General features: G+C 39.8%; 1 protein-coding gene and 1 long non-coding RNA gene across 20 annotated transcripts in view; one reads left to right on the forward strand and one right to left on the reverse strand.

The window, feature by feature from the left end:
• The window catches only part of LOC129778316 (thioester-containing protein 1 allele R1-like), an 83,555-nt gene that overhangs the window by 52,959 nt on the left and 12,452 nt on the right, over positions 1-18,144 (forward strand). Inside the window, exon 8 of one of the 18 annotated variants that reach the window (XM_055785149.1) lies at positions 1,502-1,679. The exons of 12 other annotated variants lie outside the window; for them this stretch is intronic. In XM_055785149.1, coding sequence (XP_055641124.1) covers positions 1,502-1,679 — 178 coding nt within the window. Of the gene's footprint in view, positions 1-1,501; positions 1,680-6,868; positions 7,050-7,750; positions 7,899-11,739; positions 11,873-12,582; positions 12,728-18,144 lie in introns of all 18 variants that reach the window. 5 more of the 18 variants (XM_055785157.1, XM_055785148.1, XM_055785159.1 and 2 more) reach the window with 5 other exon arrangements.
• Positions 3,494-18,144, reverse strand: part of LOC129778318 (uncharacterized) — a 32,544-nt gene continuing 17,893 nt past the window's right edge. For both annotated transcript variants that reach the window (XR_008743418.1, XR_008743417.1), the window contains one exon: positions 3,494-3,757. This is a non-coding gene — a long non-coding RNA (uncharacterized LOC129778318). The remainder of the gene's footprint in view (positions 3,758-18,144) is intronic.

Here is an 18,144-nt window from a genome sequence, read left to right on the forward strand (position 1 = left end):
ATCTTTCCAATAGAAGTACCTAAATTACTGACGCAACTACGTTAAGACTCTTAACTTAAGAGGATAATAATCTTTTGGGACGGTTGGTATCATTGGAGACACTCTTTCCACATTTCAATTCTGTTCAACAAATCCAAACATTAACCGAATATTCCACTAGCGTATTCAGCTACGGACTTGGAGAACGCATATTTATCGCCGACAGTGGAGATCCACTTATGGTTGTTCCTGCACTACTGGATTGTCAGCTGATTGACATTCGGGAGGAAAATTCCATTCCTGTGGCTACCGAGCCCAACATTAGGAAGTCGTTCCCCGAATCGTGAATCTGGGATACTATAGACCAGTATGACGAGTTCGTAAAATTGTGCTTGTCTACTATATACCATAACGAAAAGTTCTTCAGTGTATAGATTATCCTCACTGACGAAAAAAAAGTTCTATTTGGATGGTCCTGATGGTTTCAACGGGTACTGGCGTGATTTACGGAAGAAGGAACGGTATTTTTCAACCAGGAATTTTGGTGGAGGCTCGTGCAAGGTTTGGGCGGGGTTATGTGCAATCGGAATGCTCAATATAGCTTTTACATCATTCAAGGATTACATACATGTTCTGGAATTCTCTCTCCTACCGATTTTGCGTGGATATCGTCACAAAAATTCACATTCCAGCAAAACATTGCTACTATTCATACCAGCAAGAAATCTAAGCAATGGATTAAGGACCAAAAACTTATTTTTTTTGGACTGGCCGGCTCGCTCTTCAGACATGAACCCTATTGAAAATCTGTATGAATGTATCTAGTTGAAACTTCAACTATTTTTTTGTTGCAACGGAATAGTGTGGTCTTATAGAAGTTGGACAGAGTGTATGTAGTGGGAACCTCAACCGTTATGGGTGATGTGTTAACCATAGCGTAATGGTAACTGAGTTCCCGGTTATATCGTTTTGCATCATTGTTGTATGATTTGTGAAATCATATCATACCTATCATTGGAGAAAAGGTCGTACAGAAAGCCACGCATAGGTTTGAATTCTGCTCAACCAACGAACATAAATTTTCGTTTGTCCAGTTCTATGCTGATTGTTTATTGTATTGAAGATTATGTCAGAGCGACTTTTGAATGTTGAAGCACAAACTTTACGTAACTCGTCTTGTATAGGACTTCATGTACACAAACTATTCGCATATAATACTGATCAAAAAGTCCTCGGAAATTATTCCACGTGATCTGCAACGCGCTTGTGCTGTGCGCATGGTACAATTACTCGCAAATCTCGCTAAGGCCATTAGAGCCGTCTTCGCTGTATCACAGTTTTTTTTCGAATCGATCGATTCGGATATTGGCTGATGTTCAGTGTGCCTTAGTGTAAATGTTCTTTTATCAAAAAGTTTCCAGTATTGCTCGGAAGTTATGTTTCTTTAACACGCCATGTCATTGAAGATTTGTGAAACTCAATTCAACAAATTTCAACATTAACCAGATAATTATTCTACCAGTGCTCTACTACGAACTTGCAGCCGACAGTGGAGGTCCACTGATGCCGGTTCCTGTATCGCTGGAAAGTGACGTGATCAACGTACCGATGGAAAGACCCGCTCTTGTAGCTTCTGAGCCCAGCATTAGGAAGTCGTTTCCTGAATCGTGGATTTGGGATACCTTAGGCCAGAATGACGGGTTCGTAGAATCATGTTGGATTTGGGGTGAAAAAAATGGTGCGAGAACCTCAATCGTTACGTGAAATGGAGGTGGATGACTCAATATGTAATTCAATTGAATTTGTCACTAATTGAATTGTTCGGTGTTTCGGGGTTCTCTTGCAAACTAACATATCTCTATCGCTGAATTCAATGCCATGGTCAGGCATGAGTAGGAACTTATATCCGACTACAAAATATATATTGCTTATCATGATTTATTGTATCGGCTTCTAAGATCCCAACCAAAATAGAGTACTAGTTTATTAGGTTGCTTACGTCAAGGGATAATCCAATCGTCAAAACATTAGTGAAGTCCATCTTCTGGAACAGAAAACAAGTGCACCAAGTGTTGATTTGAGTCTTAGAAAGATGAAAGAAGTCAGCGGGAGCTATCTCATGGGAATACCGTGATTGTTCGATGATATTTGTTGACAGTCTCACACGAAATCTCAAAACGATCTAAGGTTCGTTTGGAAGATAATCTAGTATGATATGCTAATTTAAATTGATTTCCCGGCTTGTTGTGTGTAAAAAGATAAACTCTCTGATAGAACGATCTAAAACGATAACTTTTACTCGATTGATTCTGGAAGGTGCATAATTTTGTTCTTCACGCAACAATGATTTGGATAAAATATAACTCGTACAATTTCTCCTTATTCCCACTGAAATTTAGCCAGGGCTGCACTTCCCAATGATTCCAGAGCAGCAAAAATGGGAATAAACACCCTCTCTTCAGAATCGTTCCGGTAGTAGTTGTGACTATTTTTATTTCACTCAAGAGCAAGTTCATTTTCGTACATGGAACGAATCCTCTAGTCTGGAGATTGAATCAAAAACATTCGCCAAACTGTTAATAATTTAGACTCTCAGTGGTGACCAGGTATAACCATGACGCGGGCGCATCAAGTTTTCATCATAGCCGCGGGCAATGTTTTTTTACCACTGCTGTTTTACGATGAAATGTAACATATACAGATTTAACAGTCTATGGCTCACTACAGCATTCAAATGAGAAACTATTCTGTTCTATAATATGATCACGAATAAATTGGGTGTTCTTCCATCATAAAAAAAATATTACAATATTTATTAATTTATTTCAATATAGAAAATGTTGAAATACAAACATACTCCAACGCTGTCGTGATTTTACCTGGACAACTTTTTTGAACCAGTTGAGTGGACGTTACGCGGAGCGAATTTTCCAAATGATCGCCAATCAATGGAATGGAATAGAAAAAGTTCCGAGAAATCTTTCTTGTGCTTTGAAGTTCCCAAATCTGTGATAAAAATCAGCCTTCATCGCCTGGGGTGCGTCAACGTATTTCCTAGTTGACGATCTTCTTCTGTAGGTGCCTTGAACCACAGAGACCTTTGTAAGTGCTCAGTGTCACAAAATGGGCACAATTAAATTTTTCCATTTGTTTTTCAAACAACATGAATTAGATTTGTTTTTTTTATTTGGTTGAGTTGTGAACTGATTTACGTCGCAGGCCCAAGTTCAGGCTGTACAGATGCCTTGTAATGTTCGGTTATGGTCCGCTAAACGGATATGGTCTGGTTTTAAGTGAAAGATGGAATGTTACCATACTGTGCGTCCGCATCTTCATGAAAAGCTTGGAACTCACTTTGATTCAATGCGTGTGATTTGATGTAGTTCATGATTTTGACGACGTTCTTCATGACATCTTTCCAAAGGTAAAAAGTCAATATTAATTTGAAATATGGAAAATGTAATCAAAATTTAATTTACCTCACAAATCAGAAGTTCCATCAGCAACTGCACCGGAAATTTTCTTCAACAATGGATCGAATTTGTGCTGAACTTTACGGGATGCGTTGAAGATATCGAAGCGTTTTGGTCGTTCCTTTCTTAGGAAAAGGCAAATCAATTCTTCCGCCACTTCAAATTCTTAAGATATGTCCCGAAAAACAATACAAGTTGGTTGGTTGGCGGTTGGCGCAGGTTGGTGGTCGACTCGGATTGCGTCACCTGCGCTTTGGGTCCACCTTGGTTCCTTATTCTCGTTGGATGAGGACTTCGATGATCAGCTTGGATATACACGGTTAACAAGAATTACTCACAAAGTTATTTTTGTTCAGTTTTATGAAGAAATTTTTAACTATATTCATGCATCACTTAGATAAAAAAAAATCCATCATTTTTCAAATCAGGCCGCGGGCCGCATGAACAAAGCCGGAGGGCCGCATGTTGGCCACCACTGATTAAGGGCAAATTTTCATCAATCCTCTTTTTGTTTGTGTGAGTAATTTATCATCCAAAAATAGTGGATAAATATTGGTAAGGAAATAGTGGATTAGTTTTGATAAGGAGGATAAACATAACTGAAGCAAATCATGAGCTAGTGTGAGTGACAGCACTGTATGATATACATATACTTGTACTTTGTTGCGAGTTTGCATGTCATTCATTGTGTTCATACCCAGAAAGCTGCTGCTTCCATTTAAAGTTAAGTGATTCTTTTATCAATTGACAGTCCTTTCATTCAAGTGTTCACTGAAAATCAATGCAATTCTACAGCGAGGAGTTAGTATCTAATATTAGGTTAGGGGAAAAAAACCCATTATTCTTGCGAGAAACTCTAAACTTTATTTAATATGCTTCGGATTATCCGATTTCGGTCAAATATGCACCGCTTTGTTGTAAAATTTGTAAAATTCTAAAGCAAGCTTCATAATGCTTTTCTCTTAGAAGTCTTGGTCCTTCTTCTTCTTGAATGGCGTTAACGTTCCCTGTGGAACTTTTGCCGTCTCAACGTATGCATTAACTAGCGTCATTTATTAATACTTAGTTGAGATTTTCTAAGCCAAATAACACGCCTTGAATGTATTCCGAGGGGCAAGCTCTAGAATACGCGTGATCACAGTGCAAGTCGAAGGAAATTTCTTTGACGAAAAAATCCCCCGGCCAGAACGGGAATCGAACCCGAACACCCGGCATGATAATGTGAGATGCTAACCACTCGGCCACGGGTGCACAAAGTCTTGGTCCTTATTGGCAGCAAAATCTAGCACTCGATTTTTACAATTTTCCCTTCATCCCAATTTATTAAGTTTCGCAATGCGAGAAAAAGATTGTAATCACTTGGTGCCAGGTCCGGACTATATGGTGGATGCGTTGAAACATCTCAGTGAAGCTCCCGGAGTTTCTGGCGAGTCGCTATTGACATGTGTTGCCTGATGGAACACAACTGTTGGCCAATTCTGGTCAACGTTTCTGGTCAATCGCTGGCTTCAAACGGTCACTCGGCAGTAGAGATCTTAATTTAGTGTATTGCACTAAAAAAATTAAAAAATGAAAATAAAAATAATTAATGAAAATAAAATTGCATGAATTTATCTATTACAGTATCGGCACCATAAACACCATTCACAATTTCAGCGTTCTGCCTTAAATTTTCGCCTTTATAAAAGAAAAAGTTTAAAAGGTACCGAATTTTTTTTTGTTGACTTCCATTGTTAACACCCTGTAACTCACAACTGAATGAAACAAACAAAAACAGCAGAACATTATTTTTAGTGTGAAATGTCATCTTCACAACGAGTATAAACTTGAGGTTGTATGATGAATATTACGCGAGATGTCACTAAAGCCACCGAGCCACCACCAAATAATAGATTACTTTTCCTCCAATATATCATACCGGGAAAGATGGATAAATATAAAGTTCTTGAGTCATCCTCATTTCATTCGATAAAAAGGATAATTTTACGATAACTGTTTCGCTATATCTCTGGCAACATGTGACAATGACAATGCTTAAACTTTGGACCAACACTTTTTCGAGCAATTATTACCGCGCAATTATTGATTCGTACCGTGGAAGACAAAATTTCGGAAGTGATTCTTCAATTTTTCGTCTCTTTTGGCAATCTTTGTATGAGCTCCTACTGACGTCACATAGAACCTGAGAATTGAACGTGTGCATAAGAGGTTTGTACAGCTTGCGCTCTGGAATCTACCGTAGCATGATCCATCGAACCTACCGGCATATCCTGACAGATGTCGCTCGCTTGAACTTGAAACACTTGATGGGTGATGTAAGATTCAGCAAGTGACGTTTGTAGTTAAACTATGCAATGGCGATGTCGACTGCTCTTATCCCCTTTCGCTTTTGGACTTTCGGGCCCCGGATAGGATGCTGAGATATCGACCCCTGATGCTGCCGGGATTTCATCGTACTTTGTATGGACCTGTTTGTACAATGGTCCACATGTTTTCGTCTGTTGAATCAGTGTTTGGATTTGGAATGTCCACACTACAATTTGTTAATAGAATAAGAAGATTGCATGTGTTTTAAATCGTGATAGATTATTCATTAATACTGTTTCTGTTAGATGAATAAAATAATAATAATGAATCTTCAGTGGTAGTTCTCGATTATACGGCGTACACGAATAATCGAGAACTGTCAGTGTAAAGGTTATGAAGAATCATTGAACGATCTTTCTTGTTCAACCTTTGCACAAGTGCTCGCATCCTAATTGTTTCAAGAAATATGTTTGCTAGGCTAGGTTTGTCGGGGCTAAGACTAGTATCGACTTGATTATCAGAGCCCAGAATTTTTGAATCCAAAAAAGGAAATTATTTTTTACTCGATTCTTCTACCATTTTCGGTTGATTAATTTTATACACATACATCGATTTAATTTGGGAAGCAGAAGCCTTCAATGGACATTGAAACTGCCCAAACGCGGCTTACAGCCGTTTCATTTCACCAAAATGGATTGCCGCGGACCACCTTTCAAATAAAGCTATGTTAGAAGCGACAAAGGAGGGCATAGCAGTCGCGTTTACCCCTACACACCAGCGCTGGGAACTGATTACTCATGTACATCATTTCAGCCCTCTGTTATCCAAAATACTCATTCGAATCTGAACAGTTCGAATAAATGAATGTTTCAATTCGCTCTGAAAATTACAATTGAAAACAACGTCCTATCAATGTGAAAGAGAAACGATTGAACGTGAAAAGCGAAGGTAGCATGAATACATCCCAAACCTTAAATTTTTGAATGTAGCAATAGCTCTGTGAAAATGGTTGATTCGTTGGATTCGTGCCTGATACACAATCGCAAAAAAAACAAATTGCATATGTATGCGAAATATAATAATCAACATTTGATCAAATATTTCACCAGCACAGTACTACTACGACTCTCTGTATGCCACTGATCGCATAGCGGATGGGGAATATCTGGAAAGGGGTGTGATTGACATCCGCCAAGATTCGGATGCTTCTGTCGAAACTGAGCCTACCACTACTATCAGGAAATCATTTCCCGAATCATGGATCTGGGACTCTTTTGGCCGGCTGGATTGGTTCGTCTATTATGTTTTGATATCATCTTTTTGTTGGATTATTTTGTCCATCTCATTCTCGCTGTCTCGTAAACGTAATGGTATTTAAAAGCAATGTGATTGTCTCTCACCAATCCAAATTGTCGATATTTTTGAAATTATTAGATTACTAACATCGAATTATCAATGTAAATTAGTTCACACACACACATACACACACTACTATCGAGGTGTTCTAATATGATGGTATTGGTTATGATCATTGCTTCATGTAGGTCAGTATCTGCAACGAATTGAACTTGCAATTCGCTCTCATACATGTGTTGGGTTTTATTATGATCGATTTCGACTCTCTCGAAATTACGCGGTTTTTACGCCTTTTTCGCGCGTACGCATCAATCGCCTAAAAAAATAATTCAATATATTTAGCATTACGTTTCAGTGATTCTGTTTTACCATATATTGTATGATATATAGATTCACAGCTACAGTGACCTCGAAGAGGTTCTCACAGTTTTCCAATAGATACAGTTACGAGAATTTTGTGCGGGTAGTATCGCTTCCGTGATAATTCACAACTGATCCTCCCACGATAATTTTCAGTTAGAACAAACGAATCATTCTAAAGTTCCAGCAAATTATCGATTCGAATACAATTGTTCACATTATTATTTCTAAACATATTAACGAAACAATCATACATCGAAATTGTGTTCCACCAGAGATTTACTTCGGCAATTACCCAGTAGGAATAGCAGTTTCTGCACCGCTAGACGAGAGTGCGCCTGTTCCTGTAGCATCCGAGCCCATTGTTATCCGGAAGAACTTCCCCGAATCCTGGATTTGGGATACCTTCGGCCAGTTCGATGGGTTTGTGAATTATGTTGGGCATTCCACAGCGATCGTTCGTTAACCGGAAAAACGTAATCAACCCAATTATTGATTTTTACTCGTTGACTGGGCTGCAAAGCAAAACTTCAAATTGCAGATGACGTCTATTATTGATACATAACTGCTTTGCAGCCCAGTAAATACTCGCTCTGTTAGATATAAGTCCAGTTGAAGAAAGCCCAGTTAGCGAATGATTGCTGTATCTTATTTTTGATCCGTATTTTGAGTATTTTTTTTCTTCTACCGTCGCTTAATATGTAAGTTACAGCTTCTCGCTAATTTGGATTTTCAATATCTCGGGATTAATGGGGATTAATCGGGAAAACTATTCAAACGTGTTGCTGTAGTCGAAGTTCGATAATTTTTTCTTTGACATCTATATACTGATACTTCACTAATTGTTTCTCGTATAAAGAACTTTATCCTTCTTATTCTTCACAATATGCTACTAATTATTCATTGGATCGTAATATAAAATTTAAAAAAAAACTTGATTTGGCCCAAACAGTTTCTATCATCATCAAATGTTATTGAGAACGTCAGTTTTGAATAACTTTTTTCGTCGCAAGAGCAAGGACGGTCAAAAATTAAAAAAAATATATAGGAGGTTGTTATTTTATATAAGTCGCTTGTTTATACCTTCGGATATTATTCTATAATGCTGTGAAATTTTCGAAACAACTGCTTAGTAGAATAATCTTTGAAATGGTTTTTCATTGTAGAATCAGTTGACGATAATTGATTTATGATTCATTCTTGCCCTCGCAAAACAATAAACTAGCTGATCGTATGTCGCAATTTATTCCATGTCAATGCATTGAAAATTTACCTCGAACGCTATTCCGGTGGCCTTTTTCGCAATTGACATAGACTCGGCTACAGTTGATTATATACATGTTACACCAGCACCATTATTCCACATCTCATAACTACATCAATATAGCTTTGACACCGAATGGAAACAACAACAATGACAACACATGCAAGTATCAAATATCATGCTACAAGTTATTTAGTATTGCCTCAAAGCAATCGCACCTCTAGGCATCGTTCGTACAACGTAAACCAAGCGGCATAGCATGCATACAGAACCATACATTGGTGGCATGAAGCTACTAGGAATACAAATACTTCTGTTTGTTTATTCATTACTATCAACAGGCCTGAGCATGAGTGCCCTAATGATACCTAAAAAATAATAACTTAAAATACTTAATCTACTTAAAACTATGCCTAACTGGAAAGAGCGGTCAAGAATGCCTTTCTCAAACTGGCGTGAGATAAGTGAAAGTCATGAGATAAATAACAGCGGTTAAATACACGAGACATACTCGATACGGGTTCGTTGTAACCGTAGTTTGTGCGAGAGTGAGGAAGGCAGAGAAATGTATGTGAACGCAGGATACGAGGGCGTATATTAAAATCGATCGACTGAAGAATCAGCACAATCGATTTTCGAGGAAATTAGATCGGATATAAAAGTTGCCTTCGCTACATCTCTACGTAAGCTCAACAAATCGAGTCCGATAAATTTACAACGATCCTCATAGCTGGGTAAGTTCGAAGGATCGCTCCAGGGCAAGTTGCGTAGGGCGAAACGGACGAATTTCCGCTGGATCACTTCAATTCGCTGGACACTATTTTGGTATCTCATCATTTTGCGCTATTCTCAATAGAAACGCCTATGTTAATATTACTGGCCTCAAAAAAAGTTGCATTACTTTCTCATGCTCGAGAGAAGCGCAGCTGTCACTCTTAGCGGAGGAATTTTTGCTACTGGTAAGCGAAACCTAATCACATACAAAACTCCAGAACGACATTTACTTTCTTGGTGACTAAACAAGCGAAATAACTCTTTTTGTTAATATCAACAAACTCGAAAACAGTAGCAATGCTTCATTATGATCAATATTAGCGCAAATGCAATCCTAGTTGAAGGCAGTTTTGCGACTGGCACGCGAACCTAAATAACTTATAACATTCCAGTAAGACATTCAAGATGCTTGGTATTTCCCAATTATTTTTTTGTCGGAGTTTATCGTGTACGTGTTAGATGTTTATCGTATCTAACATATGGTGAATTACGCAAGAGTATTCGTACTGTTCCGTTGTTCAGTTAGATCGAACAGCGGAGACAATTGGGGGGTGGAACAAGATAGCAAATACGGTTATTAGCAGTGCTGTGCATTGAACAGCTGACGAATAATTTTTATGTTTTTTCTTAGAGTAATTAAAAAACCTACAAAATGACATCCTTCCCTTTTTTGTACGTTGTTTCTTCTGCTGAGAAATGTCTTACTTTATGCGATCAAATACTAACTAAAACATTTCTAATTGAATGCGGAGAATTTCTTCATAGTCCCCTGACTATCCTCAGTTGAATATGACTTTGCCGAGCCCTGGTCGGTACACTCTCCCCAACCGATTTAATGTAAAATTGAAGCCCCGGCAGCTTTGCGGAGTTCTCTTTGACATATGTATCGTCGTTCATCAAAATACCTCGGTTGGGATTATCCAGGACACGTTCATAAAGCTTTCGAGCCCTCGTCTTAGCACGTTGTTACTATTCCAGAGTTTGTTTTGGTACTTCCTACTTCTTGTTGTTTTTCAAATCATGTCCCTCTTCTTAATCCGCTGGATCATTCTGATGCTGGTACTCAATTCTCTGGCCAAGTCACGAATAGAGGTAGATCGATTATTATTTACGACTTTCTGGTCCAATCTGGGGTCACTAGAACCAGGTTTACATCTACGCCTTGGAGAATTCTCCAGATAACACTCATTGTCAAACTTCTCAATTATTCGTTCCACTTTTTTGACGTAGAACTACGCCTTTCATTTAAGGGGCCAATTCGGACATGTTTTCTGATCGTTTTCATAAAATAAAGTTAACGTTAATAACCAAACGAATCAGAAATTCCCTAACATTTTTTAATGCTATATATTACAATCCCCTGATGTGTAAACGATTTAAATTGATGAAAACTAGAAGCATTTCCATTTTCCCATACATTTACTCTGCTCAATTGTGAGCTTCCCTACCTATGCCGTCAATAACAAGCAACTTATCGGCTAGAGCCATAAAGGCTAGATTTAGACATTTTGATAATATTTTAGCTAGTAAGTTTACCTTCGCATGTAGGTAGATTTTAGGTTAGAACAAATTCACTAGGTATTCTAGAGCGAGCGCTGCATATAACTTTTAATTAGTTAACTGACTTTCAATATTTCATATGTTATTTTTTACCAGAGAGATCAATAGATATCACAATAATATAGCATTAGTTAGCACAAATTCAATCAACAAGTTAGCTTGTATATTTATAATAAATTTGCTGCACGTTTGCATGGAGCACGCGAAATTGTTGTTCTTTTTGTTACAATAGATTCCGATGGTGACGTTTGGTCAACCTTTTCGGTGAAATAGGTGTCATACTATACCTGCATACACTGGTGGGTTGAAGATGTTGGATGGAAAGGTGCGTATTTGCGCCATGGGCGTACTCAACAGTTCTATAGGGGGCCATCGCTAGAGAACCGGCCATTCACAGCTTTAGCAATCACCCAAACACTTCTTCAAACCAGGGCAGTGAGTGTACGTAAGGACTTTCCGGAGTCCTGGATCTGGCACAGGGAACGAGAGCAGGGGTTTGGGGGTCTATTTTTCCCATACTTTCATCTGGCGTTCGAATTTCGTATTTCCAACTACTTACTGGAACTAACACTATGTATCGTTTTCACTGATGATTACTTGGCTACGGTTCATTCTTTTCTGCTTAACAATCTCGGTATACGATTCTCGATCGACTCCTCATTTCAGGATATGTGTCGACACGAGGACCGAGAGCGAGGACGAGGTTTAGAATGCCAAAGTCGCGCCTGAATTCAAAGAAGACTATGAGCGTCACAGTTACAGTTCGAAAACAATTCTTTGAGGCATGGATTTGGGATAAGTTTGTATTGGTTGTGTCTCTCAGACCGTGCATGTACATGTCAAGTTCCATGAACTAGAAGTATTGCATGCAAAAATTATTGCTTTCCTCGTTCTCTCTATCACATCGTCGTTGTATTCAGTGCCTGACAGGAGTCTCCAGAGAAACATACTCTCGAGATCCGGTCTCCCAGATCTAAAAGATGTTAGAGAAATGTCAGTACAAAGGTAGTTGAATAATTATTCAACCCAAACAAGAAGAATTTATCGAGTTTTATTGTATATATTTTTTTCTCTCTTCTGTTTCAATGAACTGGACTCATTGTTAACATTTAATGAATTGATTTTATACTTTAAATGCATGTTTGTGTGGCTGAATTTTATCGAGTACAGTTCTCAAATATGTGTACTTAATACTACTTCCTTTAAATAACAGAACTGATTATATCCGTGAAAACTTTTATAAGAAAATATATCATGGCGTCTTTTTAACTCGACTGATCCTTATCTATATCGTTGAATCCTTGCATATACCAGGTCTGCGAGTTGGAATTGTTTTTTTAAGAAGAAAATAAATTTTAGTAGAACACAGATACAGATATTTATACGATGTAATCCCCATTTGATTTTACACATTTCGATCATGTCTCAGACGAACTATGGATTTCTTTTTTGTTTCGACGAAAACCATTCACCGACCTATTTTTCGACTACTTTATATTCGACTATCAGCAAACGGACCATTCCCAGTGGGAGCAATCCCAGGTGGCCTGCCATTCGCAATTTCCGAAACAGCTCTTCAAACCAGTGCCAATCCAGTGAGTGTACGGAAAGACTTTCCGGAGTCCTGGATCTGGCATAGTGAGCGGGAACAGGGGTTTGTTCTTTTATTTTTTTTTCCATAGTTAGGTCACCTCTTGTTCTAACTTCATAGCTATATCTGCTTTCTGGAACTAGAACTATGAATTGGTTATGGTTTATGCTTATCTGCTTGGCGAGCTCAAATCCGATAGCAAACTCTCTTCTTTTTTGCGTTCTCCATCAACGATATACTTTTCTCGAGCCACTGTACCGAATTAGATTCACAACAAAAAAAATGAGTGGGTTATATCTATGATATAACCGCAAGGTTGACGTGGAACTACCTTAGCTTAGCAATCATTCGTTTGTATTGATTAAATTCTTGATTGAATGACACAGTTTCCAAATTCAATTGAGTTCAATATATTTGCTCTGTGAGTGAAAAAAATGAACAAATGCCGTGTAAAGTCAATTCATTTATTGTGATTGATTGTTCTTCGTTACAAGTAAATTTAATGACGGACCTTTTACGTTTGGTATGATGACTAGAACAAAATATATGTACGGAAGAATTATCAAACGTTTGATGAACCAGCCTAAGGCTGAAAATCTTTCCAATAAAGACAAAAAAAAATTATCAAACGATTATTTTATTTTAAATTTCCCTCTGAAGTTTACATCCCAAAAGTGTACATACTTCTCGAGTCTCGAATTTGCTTGAAACTGGGAAGTTCATTCGCTTCTAGTGTCTGCACGATTTTCCCAGGTTCCTAAGTTTAGAAGATCATGTTAGGACAGACATATTCCACTCTGCACAAAGGCAAGCGAGTGGTGTGCTGTGAGCGTCTCCGTTGAAGCATTGTTTTCGGTTACCGTTGGCTGTTATTATTTTTTTTTTGTCGCCCGGGTGTGGTTTTTTCGCGCGTTTTCGAATTGTTCGAGATATCGTGGAACGCAGTGTGAACTCGGAATTGGTGAGAAAAGCTGAATCGTCAAAGCCTGGCAAGGCCTGCCGGCTTTCAGTTATCGCCGATTTGTCGCCATCGCAGTCGAAGTCGGACATCGGTGGTCAGTTGCACGCACACAATACCAGCGCGATTCGCTGCTAACTTACAGCAGTGTGAAGGAGAGCATCACTTCTTAGTGGTGTGTGATAGTACCGAGCGCTCAAGCGCTCCGACTGAGAAGCAAGCAGCGGTTGCCAGTTCATCAGCACTGGGGTGCATTGTGGTGAATAGAAATAAATAAGATATAAGATTTATTTTTTTTTTTAATTTTTTTTTTTAATTATTATTATTATTATTAAAAACAAATTATTAGAATATAAGTACGAATTACAGAATGGCAGAAGGAGGGGGAGGATCTCCAGATATGGAGATCTCTGATGATGACTCCCCTCTGGTTGAAAAAAGTTCTAATAAAGGAACAGCGAAGACACTTAAACGCGTTCCTACATCAGAGGATGTTTCGTCCGGGGACGAGTCTGCTAACTCTAGCAAGCCCCCCTCTAAAAAACCTGCAAATACCTCCTCTCCAACCCCCCTCGCTCCTACAACAGCTCAGATTTCGCCTCCCCATCCTGTTGTCCCCGATCCCCTTCAATCCTCGTCATCTCCTTCTCGTCCTGTAGTCTTCTCTCCACGTGTCAAGGTCTATCCTGAAGATGCACCTGGAACTGGTCCGTGGGTTGTTTTCTTCAGGCCTAAGCCAAACGGAAAAGCACTTAATGTTATTCAGATCATGAAAGATCTGGCAAGATACTCCTCCGTGACAGAAATTTCGAAGGTTAGACCGACCAAACTGCGTGTTGTCGTAGCTGATCGGAAAGACGCAAACGGTATTGTCGTCGACCAGAGGTTTACCCTGGAATATCGTGTCTACGTGCCTTCCCATGACGTAGAAATCTCGGGGGTGATAACCGAAACGGGTCTGACGTGCAAATCAATTATGGAAGGAGATGGCAGATTTAAAAAGCTGCCTTTGATTAAGGTTAAAATCTTAGAATGCCGACAACTCGGCAAAATCTCCCAGGAAGGGAAAGAATCGAAATTTACGCCGTCCGACTCGTTTAGAGTCACTTTTGCTGGCTCCGCCCTCCCTGACTACGTTATGGTGGACAAATTGAGGCTACCGCTGCGACTCTTCGTGCCAAAGCCCATGACTTGCCTGAAATGCAAGTCAGTTGGTCACACAGCAGCTTACTGCGCCAACAAGGAGCGCTGTGCCACTTGCGGAGAGCAACATGTGGACAAATCCTGCAGTGCGATTGAGCAAAAGTGTCCATATTGCGGAGGAACTCCGCACGTGCTCTCGGCTTGTGAAACTTACAAGAGTCGCTGGGAGAAGCAGAAGCGCTCTTTAAAGGAACGCTCGAAGCGCACTTTTGCGGAAATTTTAAAGGGCGCTTCTCCATTGGCCCAACAGCAACAACCTTTAACCGCAAACAATGTCTTCGCTTCGCTGCCAGTTGACGAAATGGAAGCGGATACAGCTAACGAGGGCACACCGTACATCTTCCAAGGGAATCCCCGGCGCAAAAATGTGACCACTCCCAAAGTTCAAGTACAAGCCCCTCCGGTTATACCCTCTGTTAGCATGCCTAAAAAATCGAGTGCAGCGGACAAGCAAAATCAGGTTCCTCCTGGCTTCCGTGGGAATAATTCACCTTCGAACGACCCAGCACTCGAAGGAACATCAAAAACCCCAACTGTCCCTATTTTACCGTCAAGTTCAACTTCCCAATCGGGATTTATAAAGTTGACTGACCTTGTGGCTCAAATCTTCACATGCTTTAATGTTTCCGACTCCATCAGAACCATTGTCATATCAATGCTTCCAGTATTAAAGACAATTTTGCAACAATTGATGCAAACATGGCCCCTCCTTGCAATGATTATCTCTCTTGATGTCTAATTCAAATAGAGAGGTCGGAGATATCACTGTTTTACAGTGGAATTGTCGTAGTCTTATCCCTAAATTGGATACATTCAAATTTTTAATTCATAAGTTCAATTGTGATGTTTTTGCTCTGTCCGAAACTTGGCTTTCTTCGCGAGATGATCTCTCTTTCCACGATTTTAATATTATACGCTTGGACCGTGATGACAGATACGGAGGGGTGCTATTGGGGATCAATAAGTGCCACTCATTTTTTCGAATTGACCTTCCACCTATTGGAGGGATTGAAGCTGTTGCTTGTCATGCAAACATCAGAGGAAAAGACCTCTGTATTGTCAGCTTGTATTGGCCTCCGAGAGCTGCGGTTAGCCGCAAGCAACTTGTTGACATGTGCTCACTCCTTCCTGAGCCACGATTGATCTTGGGAGACTTCAACTCTCACGGAACTGCCTGGGGGGAACAGTACGACGACAATCGTTCACTGTTGATATATGATCTTTGTAACAGCTTCAATATGACACTTTTGAACACTGGGGAAACAACACGTGTACCTAAACCTCCTGCTAACCCAAGTGCTCTTGACCTCTCGCTTTGCTCGAATTCACTATCGTTAGATTGCAAGTGGAATGTAATCCAGGACCCCAACGGTAGTGATCACTTGCCAATCAAAATTTCCATCACCATTGGGTCGAATTCTTCTGAATCTATAAACATGGCATATGACCTTACAAGACACATTGACTGGAAAAAATATGCGGACGCGATTGCTCTAGCCATCAATTCCAGAGATGGTTTACCTCCATTGGAGGAGTATAACTTCCTTTCTCGTTTGATCTATGACAGCGCGGTTCGCGCTCAAACGAAACCCATCCCAGGTTCCACCATTTCCCGAAGGCCTCCCAATCTATGGTGGGATAGCCAATGTTCCAAGCTTTATGTAGAAAAATCGAATGCATTTATAGCTTTTCGGAAACGTGGAACCCCTGAAAATTTTCAAACGTATTTAGCCCTTGAAGATCAATTTAAAAACTTAATCAAAGGGAAAAAACGTGCTTATTGGCGAAATTTCGTGGGAGGTTTGTCACGAGAAACGTCAATGAAAAAATTATGGAAAGTGGCTCGAAACATGAGAAATCGCTCTTCAACGAATGAAAGCGAAGAATATTCACATCGATGGATTTTTAATTTTGCACGGAAGGTTTGTCCTGATTCCGCTCCTGTGCAAAAAATTGTTCGAGATATACCACAAGATAGGTGCGATCTTGATTCCGAGTTTTCGATGGTAGAATTCTCTCTTGCTCTCCTTTCATGTAACAATTCTGCTCCGGGATCGGATAGAATTAAGTTAAACTTGCTGAAAAACCTCCCTGATGTGGCGAAACATCGCTTGTTGAATTTATTCAATCGGTTTCTGGAGAATAATATTGTTCCAGATGATTGGAGACAAGTACGAGTTATAGCTATTCAAAAACCCGGAAAACCCGCGTCCGACTTCAATTCGTACCGCCCAATAGCAATGCTGTCTTGTATACGGAAATTGTTGGAGAAAATGATCTTGTTTCGCCTTGATCGATGGGTTGAAACGAATGGCCTACTCTCAGATACACAATATGGGTTCCGCAGGGGCAAGGGGACGAATGATTGTCTTGCGTTGCTTTCTTCAGAAATTCAAATGGCTTACGCCGGAAAAAAACAAATGGCTTCAGTATTCTTGGACATAAAGGGGGCCTTTGATTCTGTTTCAATAGAGGTTTTGTCAGACAAATTACACTCTCGGGGTCTTCCGCCTCTATTGAATAATATTTTATATAACTTGCTTTGTGAGAAGCATTTGAACTTTTCTCACGGAGATTCGGCAGTAAGTCGGGTCTCTTACATGGGACTCCCCCAGGGCTCATGTTTAAGCCCCCTTTTGTACAACTTCTATGTAAGCGACATCGACAATTGCCTTACACAAAATTGCAGCCTAAGACAACTTGCAGATGATGGAGTGGTGTCTGTCGTAGGATCAAACGAATCCGACCTGCAAGGACCCTTACAAGATACTTTGAACAATTTTTCAACCTGGGCCATTGGGCTAGGGATCGAATTCTCCACGGAGAAAACAGAGATGGTGGTTTTTTCTAGGAAGCATAGACCAGCAAAACCAAAGCTTCAACTTTTGGGTAAACCGATCACTCATGCTATGTCATTCAAGTATCTTGGGGTCTGGTTCGACTCCAAATGTACTTGGGGGGCCCATATTAGGTATCTGAGTAAAAAATGTCAACAAAGAATAAACTTTCTCCGTACAATTACCGGCACCTGGTGGGGAGCCCATCCCGAAGATCTTATAATGTTGTATCGAACAACTATTCTCTCAGTAATGGAGTATGGCAGTTTCTGCTTTCAATCAGCTGCCAAAACACACCTCATTAAACTCGAGCGAATTCAGTATCTTTGTCTCCGTATCGCGTTGGGATGTATGCCCTCAACGCATACCATGAGTCTCGAGGTTTTGGCAGGCCTACTCCCACTAAAAGATCGCTTCAATTTATTATCTCTTCGGTTCTTCATCCGGTGTAAGATCATGAACCCATTGGTGATCGGAAATTT

This window comes from Toxorhynchites rutilus, chromosome 3, assembly GCF_029784135.1.
Source record: "Toxorhynchites rutilus septentrionalis strain SRP chromosome 3, ASM2978413v1, whole genome shotgun sequence".
NCBI classification, from domain to species: Eukaryota; Metazoa; Arthropoda; class Insecta; order Diptera; family Culicidae; genus Toxorhynchites; species Toxorhynchites rutilus.